At 43.3% G+C, this 18,806-nt stretch overlaps 1 protein-coding gene across 1 annotated transcript in view; it reads left to right on the top strand.

Moving 5' to 3' along the window:
• nphs1 (NPHS1 adhesion molecule, nephrin) overlaps positions 1-18,806 on the top strand; it is a gene marked incomplete at its 3' end in the record, with an annotated part of 33,077 nt that overhangs the window by 5,183 nt on the left and 9,088 nt on the right. Inside the window, exons 3-16 of the mRNA XM_079227335.1 lie at positions 1,948-2,070; positions 7,437-7,559; positions 8,215-8,296; positions 9,825-9,928; positions 11,668-11,789; positions 12,007-12,178; positions 13,382-13,539; positions 14,504-14,645; positions 15,084-15,208; positions 15,284-15,452; positions 15,604-15,733; positions 15,889-16,061; positions 16,777-16,917; positions 17,480-17,620. Of these exons, the coding sequence (XP_079083461.1) occupies positions 1,948-2,070; positions 7,437-7,559; positions 8,215-8,296; positions 9,825-9,928; positions 11,668-11,789; positions 12,007-12,178; positions 13,382-13,539; positions 14,504-14,645; positions 15,084-15,208; positions 15,284-15,452; positions 15,604-15,733; positions 15,889-16,061; positions 16,777-16,917; positions 17,480-17,620 (1,905 nt within the window). The remainder of the gene's footprint in view (positions 1-1,947; positions 2,071-7,436; positions 7,560-8,214; positions 8,297-9,824; positions 9,929-11,667; positions 11,790-12,006; positions 12,179-13,381; positions 13,540-14,503; positions 14,646-15,083; positions 15,209-15,283; positions 15,453-15,603; positions 15,734-15,888; positions 16,062-16,776; positions 16,918-17,479; positions 17,621-18,806) is intronic.

The raw sequence follows: 18,806 nt of genomic DNA, 5'->3' as shown, positions 1-18,806 counted from the left end.
AAGAGAGCTACTTCATGCTCTGCTCTGGCAGTAATATTTCAGCATTTTGGAGCGTAATTACTAGCCGTAGCCAGTAGAGAAGGAGCAAATATTCAGAATAAAATCTATTGGAGTCAAACGGCGTGACCACGCCCACCACGGTTCTTTATTAAGTTCCGTTTCCGCCGCCACGAAACCTATCGCTACGCTGGAACGAGCTGACGGTTTATGGGATGGAAGAGAGCTGAAGGGTGTTAAATCCAATTATATATAGAATCTAATTGTAATTATATAGAATCTAATTATATTATAGAATTGATTCTAGAAACGGATTTGATTCTATGTAGAATTGGATTCGATTCTATGTGGAATTGAATCCAAATCTAGTAAATATATCATCATTTAGAGTTAAATATGAACACTAAATAGAGTAAAACTCCAAATGTTATTTTTTTTGTAATTTTTTTCAATTTGAGTAAATTTTACTCAAATGTACTGTGTACATGCTGGCAACACTATTGCAAATGAATTTGTTTCATCAAGTTTAATAAATCTGACAAGCGTTTACATTTGCAAAAATATCCTTTAATCCCAGGTATAATATATAGCACAACGCCAGAAAAAAACCTGTTCACACTTGTCCCATTATATGAATGATTTTAGAAATAAAATATAGTAGTTACTTTATTTGTATTCAGTTTGTATCACACTAAACACATGACTTTGCTTGTGCCATATTTTCTGTAAAATACTGCTTGATTTTCAAATAAAAAAAACAAACAAGTGAGAGTAACTATATTCTTCTCAAAAGTTTCTCAGAATACAGTTCAACAATTGATATTAGGGAGGTTTCTCCCTTTTCCCAATTACAGAAAAAACATGTGTCTCCATCTTTAGGGCCAATACTCAAATGCAGATATGCAGAGAGGAGAACATAACGTCACTCTGTTGCTGACATAATGACTATGAAGTTATACTGTATAGCAAAAATGGGGAGGCCCAAGCTGAAATAAATACAGAGTAATGGACAAATAAGCAAATCGCATTGCAGCCAACCGCCATCTCCCTGACCATAAATCTGCACTCTCTGCAACTTGATTGCACTATTTGTAAGTAATTCCAGGAAAGAGGAATATGATTAATAACTTCAATGTCTCTCTCTCTCTGCACTCAATGATAACTTAGATGTGAAAATTGCTTCTGGTTGGTGTTAATTATCTTGCCAGCTTACTTGACACAAGCAATTTTAGGCCTGGGTGGTTGTCAGACCAAGATACTATTTTGCACATGTTAGTAGGCTGAGAGCCAGAGAATCAGGAGCTGGAAAAGCAACACTGAACATCATCTAAATCCCCACAGGTTATGGCAATGCATCAAACAAACCAAGCCCTGTTGGCATGGCAGACTATCAGAAGAGAGTTACGAAGAGAAGGACTCTGCCTGTCATCAATTAATAGACAGTTTATTCGTCCGGCATTGTGAATCTGGCATTGGATTTCATTTAACATGCTGGAAAGTCATTCTGAAACAAGATGCCTCTGCTATGAGTATAGACAACGACTTGCATGTCAATGGAAAAGCCTCCAGCAGGAGATTATCAGCAAGTGAGATGTTTTCCATTTTACAGAAGTACAAAAATAGTCTTTTTATAATCAAATCAAATACCCAAACGCCAGTCGTAGGGCATATTACCGTATTGAATTGAAAAGCCAGACTGTCATTGTATGAATTGCTTTTATTGTTAATGTTCCCATTTCACACATTGAAAACGACCTATAATACAGACACTCGGAAATCCACACAGAAGAAAGGCCTACAGGAGGTCCTTATCAATACAAAATGCCACGATTCTGAACGAGCGTTCAAAGAAGAGGAGAGAAGGAAACTACATGAGCTTTTCTTCTTTGTTATGTTTTTACAATTATCACAACATAATGTGTCTGAATCATCTCTCCCTCTCTTCTCCAGGGCAGAATCATCTTCAGATTGAGAAGGCCCAACTGGAAGATGAAACCTCCTTTACATGTCAAGTGGGCCAGTCTGAGAGCAGTCAAGCAATCATTTCCAGTACAGCCTGGGTCAACATTTTAAGTGAGCACAACCATAGAATGTGAATAGAGGGAATGTGGAGGTTTATACACATCTTTTTTGTCAGAGTAACAATATAATGTAGTATATGTGATAAGACACAGGGGGCATCCTCAGTACTCCAGTAACATACACAACCTCCTGACCGGTAATCAGCATATAAAGAGCTGTTAAATATTCATTTATATTGATAAAGAGCTTTAATTTGCTTGCGACAAGGCATTGGAAGCAGCGCACACATGAATTTACAAACTAAATTTAAACCGTCCTCGGTACAGTAGAACCCAGCAGTTTCCGTCAAGCGCAAATCATATTTGAATGTATGAACCATAAAGAAAGTCAGGGTTTTTCAAACTTTTCTGACGGTATTTATTTCTTTAACAAGCACTATGCCATCCCCACATGTTCCAGTACAGTAAGTCTTTGGGCTTTAACCAGCAGCTACACAATATAAAGTATCAGAACAACCTGGATTCCCTGGCAAGCCTTGAGGCAATCCATGTCTTTTCCTTGCACCGGAATAAATTACAACAAAAGTGATTGAAAAGTTCCTACTCAGACATGGGATGGAATACATGTAATTGTGTGACTAGATTAGACCACCTGTTGTCACTCTCTAACAACCGGTATCTCTCTCTCCCTACCCCTCTTGCTTGTGGGAGCGAGCCCATATGTGGCAAGGAAATGACTCTAAAAGAACCTTTCTTCTCCAGCGCCAGTTCATTTGCTTACATCCCCCTCCCCGTTCTGCACAATTTCTCCCTCTCTCTGCCTAGCTTTCCGGCTTTCTCTTTGGTGACCAAGGAGAGGCTTTTTTTTCGGGATGGGGGTTGGGTTGCCGTGGCGATTCTAGTGGCCTCACTCTCTTCTGAGAAGAAAGCAGGTTTTTCTGACATCAATGGGCCAGTGGGAGGGATGGCGGGTGGTGTGGGATAGGAAGAGGCACAGACCGCAGACGCCTCCTTTGAGTATATGTTCTGTTCTACACTGCAGCAGTCCTACAGCAGGCCTACACCTGCAGCCGCAGCAGGCTTGACTCCCACATTTATTACCTCTGAGATGCATATTGCATGTGCGCCCACACATGCACAAAGTCAACAGATTGCCTTCGGCATTGTTGAAAAGGTCAAAATGTGTGGGAATTATGTTTGTGTTGCATCAGGGATCACTGGTAGTCGTATTTACCGTGACTGATCCCTACTGCTGGCCTGTGTGCCTGTACACCCATAGACCTGTGTGTGTGTGTGTGTGTGTGTGTGTGTGTGTTCGAGACATGCTCAGATCTTTGAATCTTAGCTGGTGTCTCGGGAACACTTTCCAGCTGTTGACTGTTTAAGATGGACCGTTGCAGCTGTACTGTCGCAAAGGGCAAAGAGTGAAGCGACTGACTTAAAAAGCTCTCTGCAGCCTTGGTCCTAAAGGGTCATTTGTTCCACCCCACCAACTCAACTGATTCAAAAATACGTGACTAATCTGGGGCTTGATAATGAGTTGATGATTTCAATCTCCTGTTAGTGCTGAGCTGGGACTGGAAACTGTGCATCCTTTTGAAGAGCACCATCTCTGATGAGATCCCTGCAGACTTCTCCATCACTGAACTACAGCTCCCAAGGCTCCTGAGCCCCTGGCCAGTCAACCATGGCCATATCCCATCAAGCTCTGCATCAAATCAAAACACTATAAAGTCTTTATGAGGAGATACAGTAGGGGAGAGGGAAGGAATGTGAAAACAAAACAGAGATTGCTGATGGTATAATTGGATTCTTGGGTCAGAGGGAGTGCTATCATGACTGGCTAATTCAGGATGGATCACTACAGGCAGTGAGTAGCAGGGACAGAGACACAAATGTCAATAAGCCCCATCCATGAGCTTACAAAGAGATGTTTTCAAGACATTTCCATTGGCGCAACATAACTCTTGTGTGTTTTTGCCTTCCTGTGGAGCTTAGATAGGGGATTACTGCAATAGGCAGATCAAGTGGCAGTGAGTAATCCATGACAATAACAACCTCTACCCCTCCGCTAAACCCCCCCCTCATCTAAAACTTACCCCGCACTGTGCCCGTCACATACCTGACACATCCTGTGTCTCAGTTTATACCATTAGTGTTGGCATTTAATCCTATTAATGAACAACTCTCTGCCTCACTGCATTGCATTCCTGTACAGATGCCTCCTGCAAAAAAACATTTATTTGATGTGTTCTGGTTTTAGACTGTATTACTCATTCAGTTGCCACATTTGGTCTTACATAGGTGTGTGTCTGTGTGCATGTGCACGTGCACACACACACACCTCTGTGTGGGCTCATGTGTGTAAGCTTATTATCAGTGTTGGTTGGAGGTTAGAGGACATTTTAGGAACCAGGGCTATGGTGAGGTTTTTGCGGTAGCTAATGAGTTTAGCACTTGAAGAGTATATAATGAGCCTTCATTTTTACGATTCCCTGTTATGAATAATGGAACAACTTATAAATGGGGGCACAAGCAACGTAGAACATGGTGACTTTATTCATCTTCGTTCAGGAAAAAGTTCTGACAGTTGCCCAAGATATAACCCCATCAGAGGACGGTGTGTGATACATTGGCGTGACGGTGTGCTTATTACAGTGCCAGACAGTGCAGCGAAAGAGTCCCTGCTAAATAGTAAAATGAGACGTTCTTTTCTTTTCGTTTGAAATCTACCAATGAGGTACATTTTCCATCTTTTCACACATGTGAGATATTTCCTGTAAATTGTCATGGATGTGCACAAATACAAATGTGGTCCCAAAACCTAAAAAGTACGAGAGACAGTAGTCGTGGGTCATGAAGGAGAGTTGTGATGGAGGGCGAGGGGAGATAGGGCTGCTGCTCCACTTCTCCCTCAGAGCAGAGCAGGTGGGAAGGAGAGACAGAGAGGAAGGGAAAGCTGGAAAAAGAGCACTGTTTCAGAGGCTTTCATTGCCAGAGATCACACACCTGAGACCTACGGTGTGTGTGTGTGTGTGTGTGTGTGTGTGTGTGTGTGTGTGTGTGTGTGTGTGTGTGTGTGTGTGTGTGTGTGTGTGTGCACATACGAGTATAAAAATATACCCTTGTGCATGCCAATCTTTGTCTTCCAGAGATAAAACTGATGAGTTGTGCCCATGTGATTTTAAAAAGTCGGATCTTCTGGTCTCTAATATTTTCCTAATTCAGCATAATAAGCTTTTTAGAGACTGTTCTATCCTGCGGGCCCTCTCCAATATTTTCAAAAGAATCAGCGTGGTATCACATGTTAGACAGTGTGCACACACTGGCGCCTGTTTTTAGATGGAAGTGAGATGAATGTGGCTTGTCTGCTCACTCACTCGCCTGTGTCAGTGTGTTTGTGCATGCAAATCTGCGCGCGCTGTAGACTTGGGTTCATTGTTGGGTGTTTGTGTGCAAAGGAGGAAAGAGCGCGTGTGCATCTGTATGTGAACGAGAGAGAACGATAGGTGGATATGCATATTGATGTGTGTCTGCTAATCTGCTCCTTATCTGCCTTATCCATCCATCCGTCTGTATTTGTCTAATGAATCGAATTTTGCGGCTCACTGTTTCTCTTCTGAAAGGCAGGAGCAACTCTTTGCGTGCCTATCTATTATTGCCTTCATATATGTACCTTAATAAGAGCGATGGGACTATAAAGCAGAGAGAGAGAGAGAGAGAGAGACAGGGAGGCAAAATAGCAAAGCCGACAGGCAATTAGACAAAGAAGGGGCAGAAAGAGTTAATTTAAAGAACAGCTTGTTTGCTGTCTGTTTTTTTGTTGTTGCTCTGAGTGCATGTTGAGTAAATTGAACAGAGAGTGTTTTGTTGTTGTCCACACATGCTATTACATTTGTACAAATGTTCTTCCTGACTGGGCTTATTGGGTCACATGGTTTGCAGATGTGATGGATGACTGGGACACACCTTCCTCCTCACATCTGCAGTTTAACTGCAGTGGTCAAGAAGGATAGCGCGGGGAGAGAGGGGTGGGCTGCTCGAGAGGGATGATGGAGCGAATGAGAGATAAGAGGAGCGGGGCCAGCATGAGCGAGCGAGGAGAAAATTAGATACCAGGGCTGGCTCATTTGCTAACATATCATTCTTCTTTTTCCAGGATTTGTTCGGCTGCCAGACACTACTCTAGCACAACAAGTGATGCACCTATGTTGAATCGTGCGGGCCTTAGTAGATTGAGAGTGCAGGGGCTGTCAATAGATGCATGGCCCAGTCATCTTCTCGGGGAAGAGGGGGGGGGGGGGGAAACAAACAAATGCATCTCATTATTGCAGCGTGCGCCTCTGCAGTGCTCTGGGTAACCCATCACAGTCCGCACAGATTCAATTGCTTCTTTTAAATCAGTTTGAAGCTGCAGCCACATCTCATCTGTCTCAATAGCAGACTGGAGTCAATGGGCGACTCTGCACACAGCAACAGCTCCTCCTAGTGGCCGTGAATTGATTGCATGTGCCAAAGAGATGGAGAGGAGCTGAACGGCTGACTGGTTTGGTTGCGGTCCAGCCGTTTACACACACATTAGCCGTGGATTTGCCTCAGAATTCAGCAGCAGCTATCCTCCTCCTGCCTCTGCTCTCTTCTGCAGCTTGTCTTACACTCACTTTTTATTCCTGCCATATCTCTTTACTCCTCTGCCTGTCTTTCATGTCTCTCTCACACACACACAGCTATCCATCCTGTACTTTCCAATTCCCCGTTCTGTCTCTGAACTCAGGCAGCCTTTGCACTTGATCTCTGATGAAAGAAAACAACCTTAACAGTAACCATAGTTTGTAATTCTACTGGCTCACCCACTCGCTAAAAGCTGGCACAATAGGTTTCTGTAGTCTTGGTGAAGAGTGACTCACAGAAGTCTCTTTGATAGTGAGTTGGTGACAGATTTCCTAATTTACTGCCAAACAATTTCTGGTCCCTTGTGTTTAAAATCTGTTTGTTTTTTCCTCCTATTTATGGTCAGATAAAAGGATTGTAGACTAGAACAGTGGAGAAGTGGAGACTGCTTTGATCAGTCCAAAAAGCACAAATTTAGCTTGGGGGTGATCTGAGAAGAGAAGTGTTTGCTGTTTGCTGTGATACATTAGCACGAGATCGGTTGCATCACTATTTCATCCCTTCTTGTCCACAATTTGTATTCAAACTCAACAGCACAGGCAACCTTGTTGTACTAAATCACTCAAAAGCTGACGTTGTGACATTCAAGTCTCTCCCAAATGTTGCGAGCGCTTATTATCCAATCATTGCATAAGCTAATATCCATCTGTGATAGCGCTTGCTTCCCCGAACCAAAGATTAGTGTGTTCAATATTAGGTTAATGATGTGATAAATATTAAACTGGAGCTGTTGTTTCTCTCATTCAGTTCCTCCGTCCAAGCCATACTTTGAGGTGGACATGGAAACACCTTGGGTGGCAGGGGAGAAATACGCCGTCGCCTGTATAGCGCCTGACGCAAAGCCCGTGGCTGAAATCACACTATTTAAAGGTGAGTCACCCTGTTCAACAGCACTAAATGTGACAGAGATAGTCAACTTGACAGCTTAGAACAGAAGGGCAACAGCCTTTCTGATACTCTACATTCTGTGATCTCTATAGGTTACAACCTGAATATTTAGAGATATGTAAAAATCTCTCGTTTCGAAGAGCAGATTTGAAAGGAAGCTCTGTGTGGGAGGAAATCGCCTAAACATTTGAATTTGCAATTTCCACTGACTTTCAAATTGCACATCCAGAGAATGTATCCAAGTTCACAGCTGTTTACAGAAACAACTGCAATATTTCCATTTTTTTTTGTTGCCTTTTGCCTTTTGCTCCCCCGTCCCACCTAAATATATATTACAGAGACGGAGAGATGTTCTATTGTTCTCTGTGGGTGTGAATTTGTACCGTACATCTTTATTGTGTTCAGTCAAATGTAACTTAGTTTTTCTCATTTTGTAATCTCAGCACTGATTTGATTTCAGTAAGAAGACTGTTACTGTACAAATTGATAAACACTATACACACAGAACAGAGCACATGTTCATCATATTTACCTTTCCACACGAGAATAATACTGATGTCTTGGTTTCACGTGAACACATTTACACACAGTATTCTCCTTTTTTTTTGGTGATCCTCCCCCCCATTGTGTCTCGTAGATGGAGTCGAGCTGACAGGTGCAGAGTCTTCCACCATGTCTGGCTCAGAGGATAAGCTCCTGAACACGCGTGCTGAAGTAACGTATGTGTCGGCCCGCCTGCCAGACGCATTCTCTTCACCAACTTGCTCAATCTCTCCAAGTCTGTCTTTTGTTTTTTGTTTCCCTTGTTTTCACCCCCGCTCGTATATTCTCCTTCTGTCTTAGCGAGTACAATGAATTTCTGCACACAGCGAGCTGTTCCTTGGCACTGTGCGATTGAATTAGCTTCTGTCAAATGCACAAAATTACATTCCGACAGCGAGACAGATCCGATCCTCGCCGGTTCGCCAGGTGCCTATACATTAAACAGGGCAATAGATTACTTTAATCCTGCTAGTCTCCTCTGTGTCAAAGATAATAACCTCTTGTCATATCCTGAGATAACATTGGTACTGAGGAGCTGCAGTGTTGTTCAGCTCTATTGCAGAACAGCCAAGGTCTTAAGCAATATTGATGCGCCTTCCTCATATTCACACTGAGCGTGCACAGCAGTGGGCCATGTGTGATTGTTACGGTTGACATTGTAGTATAATTTGATATAGAAGACGGGAACTGAGAAAGTAAACTAGGCCGGAATAAATCCACTCCATGCTGGATCTTTCGATGTACGTCACTCTGAGTACTTTACTTGAATATTTCCATGTTATGCTTTTTACTACTTAACTTCATTTCAAAAGTAAATATTACACTACATTCTTCAGTTTTGACTATCTGACGCCTATTGTTATGAGATACTATTCAAATTAAGAAAAAACACATGATAAGCCGATAAATTACAACACCTTAAAGATAAGTGGTTGTACATTTTTTTGGGTGTAACCCCTTAAAAATACAAACTAAGGGTAAGTTGAGGCTTACTGTCACCTTTTAGATGCTGCGGCTTTTAGTAGTTACCCCAAAGAGACCGTTTCCTTCTAATCTCATTAGATGGTTCAATTTATATTTTTTTATTTTTTCCGAACTATCCAATATTTCATCAAAAGTGAAGACATAAGTCAGAACAATGACTACTGGTAGCTTTAATGTTAGAGCGTGCAGTCATTACTGCAGCGACCCGGCTTTGATTCCGACCCTTTGCTGCATGTTATCCCTTCTCTCTCCCCTCGGCCTTTCCTGTTTCTCTCCAAGCTATCGCTATCCAATAAGGGACGAATGCCGAATAAAAAAAAAAAAACGACTACACATTTGTGGACCAGAACTTTTCTTTTCTTTTCTGTTCTACCCCATTAATCATCACATGACCCCTCGGACGTATTTTGTGACTCCTAGATTGGGAACCACTAGACTAAACTACCAAACTGTATATAAAGTAGTGAAAACGAGCTCCACCTCGACCAGCTACATTATAATGCTGCATGCACATTGGTGCACCAGTGTTTACAATCTAGCAAGTACTTACACTTTGATATATACAGTAAGCACATTTTACTGATAATACTTTTACCTACGTGGGATTTGTATTAATGTTTTGGGACTTTTACTTCCTGAGTTTTAGCACTTTGTGTGTCTTAATATACTTTTTGTCTTTTATCCTTCTCATTTTGTTTGTCTTTCTGCTACCTCCTGAAGGGTCACCGCTCTCAGCACTGATAACGGGAGGCAGCTGGCATGTCATGCCATGAGCCCCGCCCTTTTCCGGCCTGTGGAGACCACAATGACCATGAGCGTGTACTGTGAGTGTCTCAACCTGTCTGTAAACTGACAGTCAACACCCCCTCTCTTTAAATAAGAAACACAGTGTACAAACACATTCATCCACACAGGAAGCCTACCTCAGGGAGGCCCAAGGGTATCCGGCCTTGTGCACTCAGTCTGTGTTAGTGGTCCAAGGAGAAACATTCGACCTGAAGGCAAACTCACACACGAGTGTGACTGCCTCCTGTTCACAAGGCTGCCCCTGGTGGCCAGAGATTGATATGAGCGTCTCGCACAGTGGCGGCTAGCAGCGTAGAATCAAACACCAACCCTGCGAACACATTTGAATGAGTTTATTTTAGATGTAATGTATTATTCTGTAATCTTGTAATTACCTATACTCTTATTCTTATTTCCCCAATGTTAACCAAAACACATAAACCACTTATTAGACAAACTGAGATGGATAGTTTCCGTGAGGCTTCAAGTACTGCATTTTTTTAAACATTTTAATAACTAATAAGGGAAAATAAAGCCACCACAGTTAATAATAATGAATCCTGCAGAACTAACCCAGCAACTTTTGTGCTCATCAGCTCAAATTAAATTTAGAACCCACTGAGGCAGAAGGGGAGGCAATTTCTGTTGCTTTTTCTTTCATGTTATTATCACAACCCGTGCAACATTATATAATAAAATGATTACTGCAGCATACAAAGGTGAGCTGACACATGCTGTCTCTCGGTCTCATTGCGTTTGGCTTCCCCCCCTCCTCCTCTTTTCCTCCCTCTTATATGCGGTGCAGCAACAATGAAAGCCATTGTTGCTTCACCGCAGTTACTGTTCTCTACAGTTGGTTTAGTATTTTCTTCTCTGTCGATCAGTTAAGGTAATTGATAGTTTAGGCCTAAGAGTCTACCCACCTGCTTCTCCCAGGCCTAAATCATGTTGTTGATTAAAGTGGAGCAGGGCTGCTGACACCTTCAGCAGCGAGCGCTCCCTCCACCTCAGCGGCCGTATTATCCACGGGCTGACTAGACACCTTAATGCTGTCTCTATCTATACTCCTCCACATTAGACGCCGATGCCGCTGTTTTAACAACCACCAATAACCGTGAGCACTCCTCCCTTCCTCTTTGTCGGCCTGCTCTGTATTAAACAACATGGGCTCCGTGCTAAGTGCTAATGTTGCAGAACTTGGGACCACCACTGCAGTCTTACTCAGCATGCCAGCCCATCAAAGCCAGCGCGGTGGCCATTTTCCGCCAGCCGGATTATTAGCAAGGTGGCAATTTGTCACGCTGGCCCAGGGTCTGCAGCCTGCTCTCTGAGACTGATTGCGGCAATAACAAAGGCCTGTCCTCTATTTACTGCATATATTTTATTCAAGGGGCCTGGAATTTATTCATATTTCACGTTGCCTTATTACTGTTTGAACATCTGTTATTTTTGCTTTATGGACTTGATTCAGCTCACTGCTCCCTTAATCCTTAATACTTTCATCAGATCTGGACCTCTTATCCCACAGTCATGTTGAATGTGCCCAATTTATTGGCCCTGTCTCAACAAATATGGATGTTTCCTACTCAATTGCCAAGAGTGTTCTCATTGCACAGCAGTTTCTTTTTTTATGTCATCCTATCAAGCTCCATCCCTGTTACCCTGAGTTACATCCATTTATTTTCCCTCACCCTTTTCTCTTCCGTTTTCTCTCGCCCTCTCTGCCATTTCTCTTTTGTCAAGTCCATTTTCATTTCTGTCTCTCGTTTCCTGGCAGTCCCACCTCAGCCTCCAGTTATCGTGGGTCTGGAAAGAGAGGAAGTCAAAGCGGGAAGAATGCTTGTGTTGGAGTGTGTGTCTCATGGTGGAAATCCTCTCTCCTCTCTCCAATGGACCAAGGTAAATCTCCAGCACCATCTTGGAAGGAGGCTTTGTAACACACTGTCACACTGACAAAATTAGAGATTTTACTGCTTTACAACTTGCAGTCTAAGTATCACAATATTTGCAGCCTCTGTACTTAATTAACTGCGCCATATGGGGACAGTGCAATTATTCAAAACATATTCTTAATGTTGCCCTTTTTTCGAATTTCATGCTTTCCTCTGTGTGTCAGAATGGAGGAGTTCTGTCCATGACTTGGGAAGCAGATGTTTTAGTGCAGAAGTCCAGAAGCGTCCTCAACTTGAAGATCAGCCCTGCAGACAACCAGGCAGTGCTTTGCTGTGAAAGTGTCAATCTGGTGTCCCTGTCCCCTCTGTCTGTCAGCCGCAAAATCACTGTGCTCTGTGAGTAAAAATAGTGCTCAATATAGTGCACGACGCTGAAGCCCTGGCAGGACTTGCAGCAATGGATAATTTAGAATATGGACATGAGGCAAAGGAATATATAAAAAAAAAGAGTCTTACCTCCAAAACCAACTCTTTTGCTGTCCCAGCATAATTTTTAGTGCTAATATCATTAATGAAACTAATGGTTGTTATGGCTGCAGCCCATATTTCTGTCTGCCTCCAGATGAGTATCAATGCATGCTCTTTCATAGCTGCTGCACTAATTCAGCTGAATTGCTTCAATGCACAATCCTGAGGCGGTAAAGCCGACACTTTGTGCGATAGTAACGCCCATGGTTAATAGATTATAATCTTCGCTCCGAATATAAAATGTTTGTTTCAGCAGCAATAAAACAAATACAGAATTAATATTCAGCAGCCGTGGTGCATTGAGTCTAACAATGGCCTGATTTCCACTACAGAGCCAGACAATGCCAAGTCAGAGCTTTAAATCCTTTGTGGTTGATGCACCTGTTTTATGTGAGTATGCTTATAAATTAGGTCCTTGCAGAACTCTTTTGATCATTTCATGTAAAGGTGGCTGAAGTTACTCCATTGCCCCTCCCATCCTCACAAGGCCCCCAATAGACCCTTGTGCCATGCCTCATGCCTTCTATACAGGGATGTTGAAAATGAGCTGCTGACTGCCTGACTGCGCTCCAGGCACTGGCAAAAGCTGGAGGGCACAGAAAAAACATCACTGGTGAAATGTGAATATGACTCTTTTACCTCGTGGCACCGGCTTAATTTCAACAATCAACAATCAACAATTCATGTGGGATAGACACACATGGGTATAAAGATTTACATACGTGACCCCTCCTTCTCCATGTCTGCCAGCACAGTCCCCATTCTCTGTATTTCCCTGAAGGCTTTATGCAGCTGCATCACTTTGCCTGCAGCTATTGTACCCCGTCTCCCCCTGTGGTTAAACCGAAGCAGACTTTAGAAACCACATTGAAAACCTCCTGAGAAAACAAGTTGCCACTCAAAGTGATTTTCCTTCCCACCCCTTGATACATCTCTACGTTTCACATCCAAAAATAGTTGCACTGCCACTGTGATCAGAATAGGTAGCTGTTGAATGTACTATTCATGGGCAATATTTTTACTGACTCGTCTTTGTGTGTTTGCCTCCCTGTGTGTGTGCGTGTACAACAGTCGAGCCCGCAGAGGTGACTCTGCGGGGTTCGTTCACAGCTGTTGAGGGGCAGGATTTGAAGCTGAGCTGCTATGCCACCTCCAGTAATCCGCCTGTCCAGATTCGCTGGTGGCTAGGCTACAAGGAGCTCAACACCACTGATGCAGCTACGGAAGAGGTGGGACTACACATCACACAACAAGTCAAGGTTGAAGTCTATCTGTCTAAGCCAGCAGACAGGAGAAAAAAAAGAGCCAGTGTACACATTGAGATGTAATGGTGACCATGCTGGTTGGTTTAAAGAGAAAACTGAAAAGGGTATTTTTTTATTTCTTTTTTGTGTGAACACGATGCTAAAGCATTGCCCCTCAGTCAAGCTTGTCTTTCGGGTACCAACAAAACCTGTACAAAAAAACAAAAAAACATCCCAGTAAATTAAAATAACATTTTCTAAAGGAAATGTGACCTCGTAAACCTTTCTAGATGAAAGAAAGCGCTACGACCATGAGCATTGTGTCAGAGTAGACCTGCTGCGGCTTTGCAAATGAATCCGCAGCCGATTCTAAAAAGAGTATTCTGCTACTCTTCCCCTCTTTTGTGTATGTTAATAAGATCAAAGTGAATAAAAGCTGACACAGAAGATGAGCGTTATTAAACAAGCTCTATATTCATCTGGCAGCAGCATTTTCATTTGATCTTACACAAGGCACTCAGTGTGCTGTGTGTGAGCTTTAATGCATCTGAAACAGTGTGAGGTTAATGAAGACTGACACTCCTGTCCAGTGTCTTTGTTAGTCTTTCTGACTGTGGCTTTTACAGTAATCGACACAATAATGGCTTTAATAACCAGATGTGCTGCACAGGCATGACCACTATCAGGCAGGTGCAAAATGGTGCTTTGCCCAATTTATAACAGTATGCAAAGCAGGAGAGTCAGATGAATATGCTTATTTATCAGAGGCCGTGCACAACATCCGTCATTACAGCAGCTAATTTGCCATCTGTATTCGCAAAGACAAGCCATTGTGGGTTGTTTTTCTTCCAGATTTTCTCTCTATATATATATATATAAGACTGAGAATGCCAGAGACAAAGGGTGTCTGTCCCCAGACTGAACTGTCATGTGCGCGTTGTGTCTGCAGGGAGACAATGGTGGGATGACAACCATGTCCAACATGACCCACACAGTCTCCCGGAAGGAGGATGGGCTGAAACTCACCTGTGAGGCTTTCAACAAGGGCACACACTTCTCCAAGACCCAGATCGTCACACTTAACGTCTATTGTGAGTAAGCAAACGTGTAGTTGCTTTAAATGTTCATTTTTGGTAGACATAACCAGCATTGAAAATCACCAAAGAGAAGGAAGTTTTGGTTTGGTACCACTTTGATCAAAATACATGTTCATGAAGGTTCAGGAGGGGTCCATTTAATTTTCCATTTTTTATGACAATTAATTAAATAACTACATTTTAAGAGATGCAAAAGGGAAAAATGTAGCTCTTGGCTATTATAGTTCTTGACACAGAAAGGGCAAATATTTCCATGGGCCCTTTTTGTCATATTTGTGTTTTGAGGAAATGTTCCTCAAATCCAAATATGTATGAAAAACTTTTTTCAGAAGTCAGTGATGGTCTCTAAATGCAGTATGGTAACCAAATGGGACTCACATCTTTAAAAAATATTGAATATATGTCAAACTCTTGTTGATCCTTTTATACCAGATCCCCCTCAAAAGGTATGGCTCGACACTCCCCCTCAAGATGTCCCCCTCCGTTCAGGGACCACGGTCCGTCTCATCTGCTTCTCAACTGGCGGGAATCCCACTGGGACTCTGACTTGGTTCAAGGTTAGTGTGCTCTGTCTGCCTGTATGTGTGTTGTGCAAACACCTCTCTGTGTAAAAACCCTTCCCTCTGTTTTAGAATGGAAAGGCTGTGCCCCATGCACTGAGGCAGACGTCCTTTGATCGAGGTGTGGCGCGAGAACTGGTCCTGGTCCTGACGGCGAGTGACAACATGGCCGCCTACCGCTGCGATGCCACGAATAAGGCAAAGAAGACTATCTCTGCACACACTCGTCTCATGGTTCACTGTGAGTTAGACAGGAGATCTAACACATACACACAGGCAGAGCTGTGTGTATGTCAGATAAATGGATTTGATATGAACCCATTCACACAGATCAACTTCATATTGTCTCTGAGTTAAGATTGTGTTTTCTTGTTTTTGCCATTGTTCTCTAGTTACAGCAGTAAGTATGAAGATTTCAACCAAACAGGAGGAGCTACGTCGGGGCCAGATGTTGACTCTGGAGTGCCAGTCTGGAAGCAGTAACCCCAAGGCCAGCATCTCCTGGAGCTTGGGTGCCCTCAGGTTTGGCAAGGCAGTGTGAGGAAAGCCCCGTTGCAGACATTGACACATGTTGATATCGACACACTATGGATCATGTTGTGTCATAATGAGTCTGATTGAGGTGAACTTGAACTCTCCCGTTGATTAGTTTGAGCTGAATGCAATTTGTGTGCTAGCTTCCAGGGAGTGGAGCAGCCACCCAGGGGTGCTCAGTTTGGTGGCGTATCAGTGCACAGTTCTCTCTCCCTGAATCTGAGCTCACGGCATCACAACCAGAGGGTCATTTGCCAGGCCTCCAGCCCTGTGCTGGCGGAGGGGGCGAACACGTTCTTCAAACTCAATGTGCTTTGTAAGTAGAAGGTGCATCGCTTTTGTGCGTTTCTTTCTTTCTTGGTCTGTTTGCTCCTTTCATCTTGGCGTTTGACCAAGAGATGTGGTTTGCATAAAACCTTAAACGATGCATAATGATGATGTATGATGGTGTAAGCCGCTTTACCGGTGTACTTTTGCACAGAAATGTCAGCTTATCGTATGTGTGTGTTTTTTTTTTGTTTACTAGAAACCTTTTGTTGCGATTTGCGGTTCTGCTGAGCTCTGTGGCAGTGTGTCCTAATTGTGCATTTGCTTTGCTGCATGGCCATGTTTGTCTTTGATGCCATTTCACAGGCAGCAGCCAGCCGCTGCTTCAAAGCTCGGTACTGTGTATGAGCATGAAGGAATGTCACTGTGTGTTTGTGCGGAGCTGCAGTTGGACAACAGTACTGTCACTCGTTGTTTTAATGCCTGTCCCTCTCACGCGAGCGTTGCCTCACTCCCCCGTCGTCTAAGTATGTGAAGTTGGTTGGATCTGGATTTATTGGTGGGATGTCGACTTTCTACTGGTTTGACTCTCATTAGTGTCTCTTTCTGCTTTCATGCTCAACATGTTTTGTGTGTCTTTGTATTCTCTTTGGCTGGTTCTTGTCACTCCGTGTACCGGAGTTAGCATTCATGCCTCTGCACATGTATTTTTGGAGTAAATCCCACTTAGTGTAGCTGAATCTGCTTGCTTGTTTCTGTGTCAGACCCACCAGAGTTCAGCCCACAGCAGCCAGCGCAGGTCCAGGTGGTGGAGGATGACATGGCAACCATCCCACTGATGGTCTCAGCTAACCCAGAGGAGGTCTCCTGCATTTGGTTGCACCACAGGGAGAAGCTGGTCAAAGGTGATCCAGGGCTGTGTGATGGCTCTATAAACCAGGTCCTAGTTGAGCTGAGCCAGCAAGTAAGCACTCAGCTCTGCCATTCAGGGTCTGAATAAAACATGACAGGTTAGCCAGCATGGGACCCTGCCAAATGTGATTCTCATTATGGCTCTAATGTATGCAGTCTAAATGAGGTTTGCTGTCTCCCTGAATACAACACAACGGTTCTAAACCTGGCTTCTCCTCCAGGCCGGTGTCATCAGGGCCCTGCTGCACCCACGCTCTTTCTCTGTTCACTCTGTTAGCTCTATCATACACAGCCCCCACCGTAACATGGCTGTATCTAAACCTACCTATTACATTTTGACTCCTGTGGTACAGGAGGTGTCTCTCACGCAGCCTATTGTTGGCTTGATGTGGGAATCCAGCCAGGCCAATCAATAATGCAGGATTAGATGTCACTTAGAGACCAATGGCCAGAGGACACACAGCTGATGAGCGTGTAATGAATGCCTAATTTACCGTTGTTTTGCATGTGTGTTTTTCTGCGTGTGTGTGTGTTTTTTCCATTGTTTTTGGAAAGAGGGGTATCTGCGCTACAACTGGCCAGATGAGAATTCACTGGAGATCAAGAATGTGACGAGGAGAGATGCCGGAGTTTACAAAATCAAGTGTACAAATGACGAGGGTGTCAACCAAATCTCCATCATGCTGGACGTTCAGTGTAAGGACCGACATGCATCCTTATGGCCACACACATGTTCAGAGTGTTTTGTATTTTAGGTTGAAGGCAGTGTTCGAGGGGATCGTGAAAACAAAACAATTTAAACATTCAAAGTAATAACTACAAGTAATCTTTTGGATACCCATACCTGTAGATTACTTTTCACATATTAAAGATGAGATAGGTGGCAGCTGCGCCAGGACTGCATTTTTCTCCAAGTGCTTTGATAACCAATTAGAGTTACCTTTAAAAGCAAGTTTAATTATTGACAATCATTCCTGTGGATTCATTTAAGGACCCCAAAGCACATACATACAAGAGGAAACATGAACTAAATAGAAAATGAGATAAAATCCATTATTTTACTTCCATTCATGATTTATCACTCTTTTTTTACATCGTGCTAGATTTGCAGGTATACCTTTGGGCGCTGTCAGTCACAAGTGAACCGCATCATTTATCTCTGTGGAATAGCCTTCTACCTTTACAGAGAATGGGCAGGTTTTTTGTTGCATATAATTACTCATTTTGTCCATTGGATTTGAATGTGTTGGCTTCATACATCTTTTTGAAATTGTCTAAAGCTGCCAAGTATCAGAACTTTCAGTTCATCCACACACACTGGCACATATCAGCATTGACTTTCAGCCCCAACCCCTCACACATGCCACATTCATTAGGCCTCCATGCTAGGCCGTACATCTCCACTGCTGCCCGAGGCCCAGCCTCCAGCTCCAGGCCCTCTGCCCCGATACTGATGATTTAATAATGGAAGTGTTGGAAATGTAGGTCTGCCTGCTTCACCAAAGCCCATGGTACAAGCCTAATGGATTCTGCCGCCCTGATCCGACTGGGCTTGACAGTTGTAGATATTCATTATGTATGTAGGATTGTAGTAGCTTTTATGGGTGGCGGTGTAGCCCACTTTACAATGTCGGTCTCGGTTAGCAGGCCAACATGGGTGGATCTCACCAACTCAGAAGTCTGCGTCTCTCTAGTGTTTCCCACCACTGTTCCTCAAGTGTGAACATAAGTTTCGACAAGTGGGCACTAATGGTCTTATTGTTGCAAGTACACGGCACCCATGGGAAGTATAGAAAGCTTGTGAGTTAGAGGCGAATATTGACAAGAAGAGGAACATGCAATCAGGAAGGAGAGAGGACTTAATGAAGAAAAGGGAACTGGT

This window comes from Taurulus bubalis (assembly GCF_910589615.1).
Source record: "Taurulus bubalis genome assembly, chromosome: 12".
Classification (NCBI taxonomy): domain Eukaryota; kingdom Metazoa; phylum Chordata; class Actinopteri; order Perciformes; family Cottidae; genus Taurulus; species Taurulus bubalis.
This window is presented reverse-complemented; position numbering and strand designations above follow the sequence as displayed.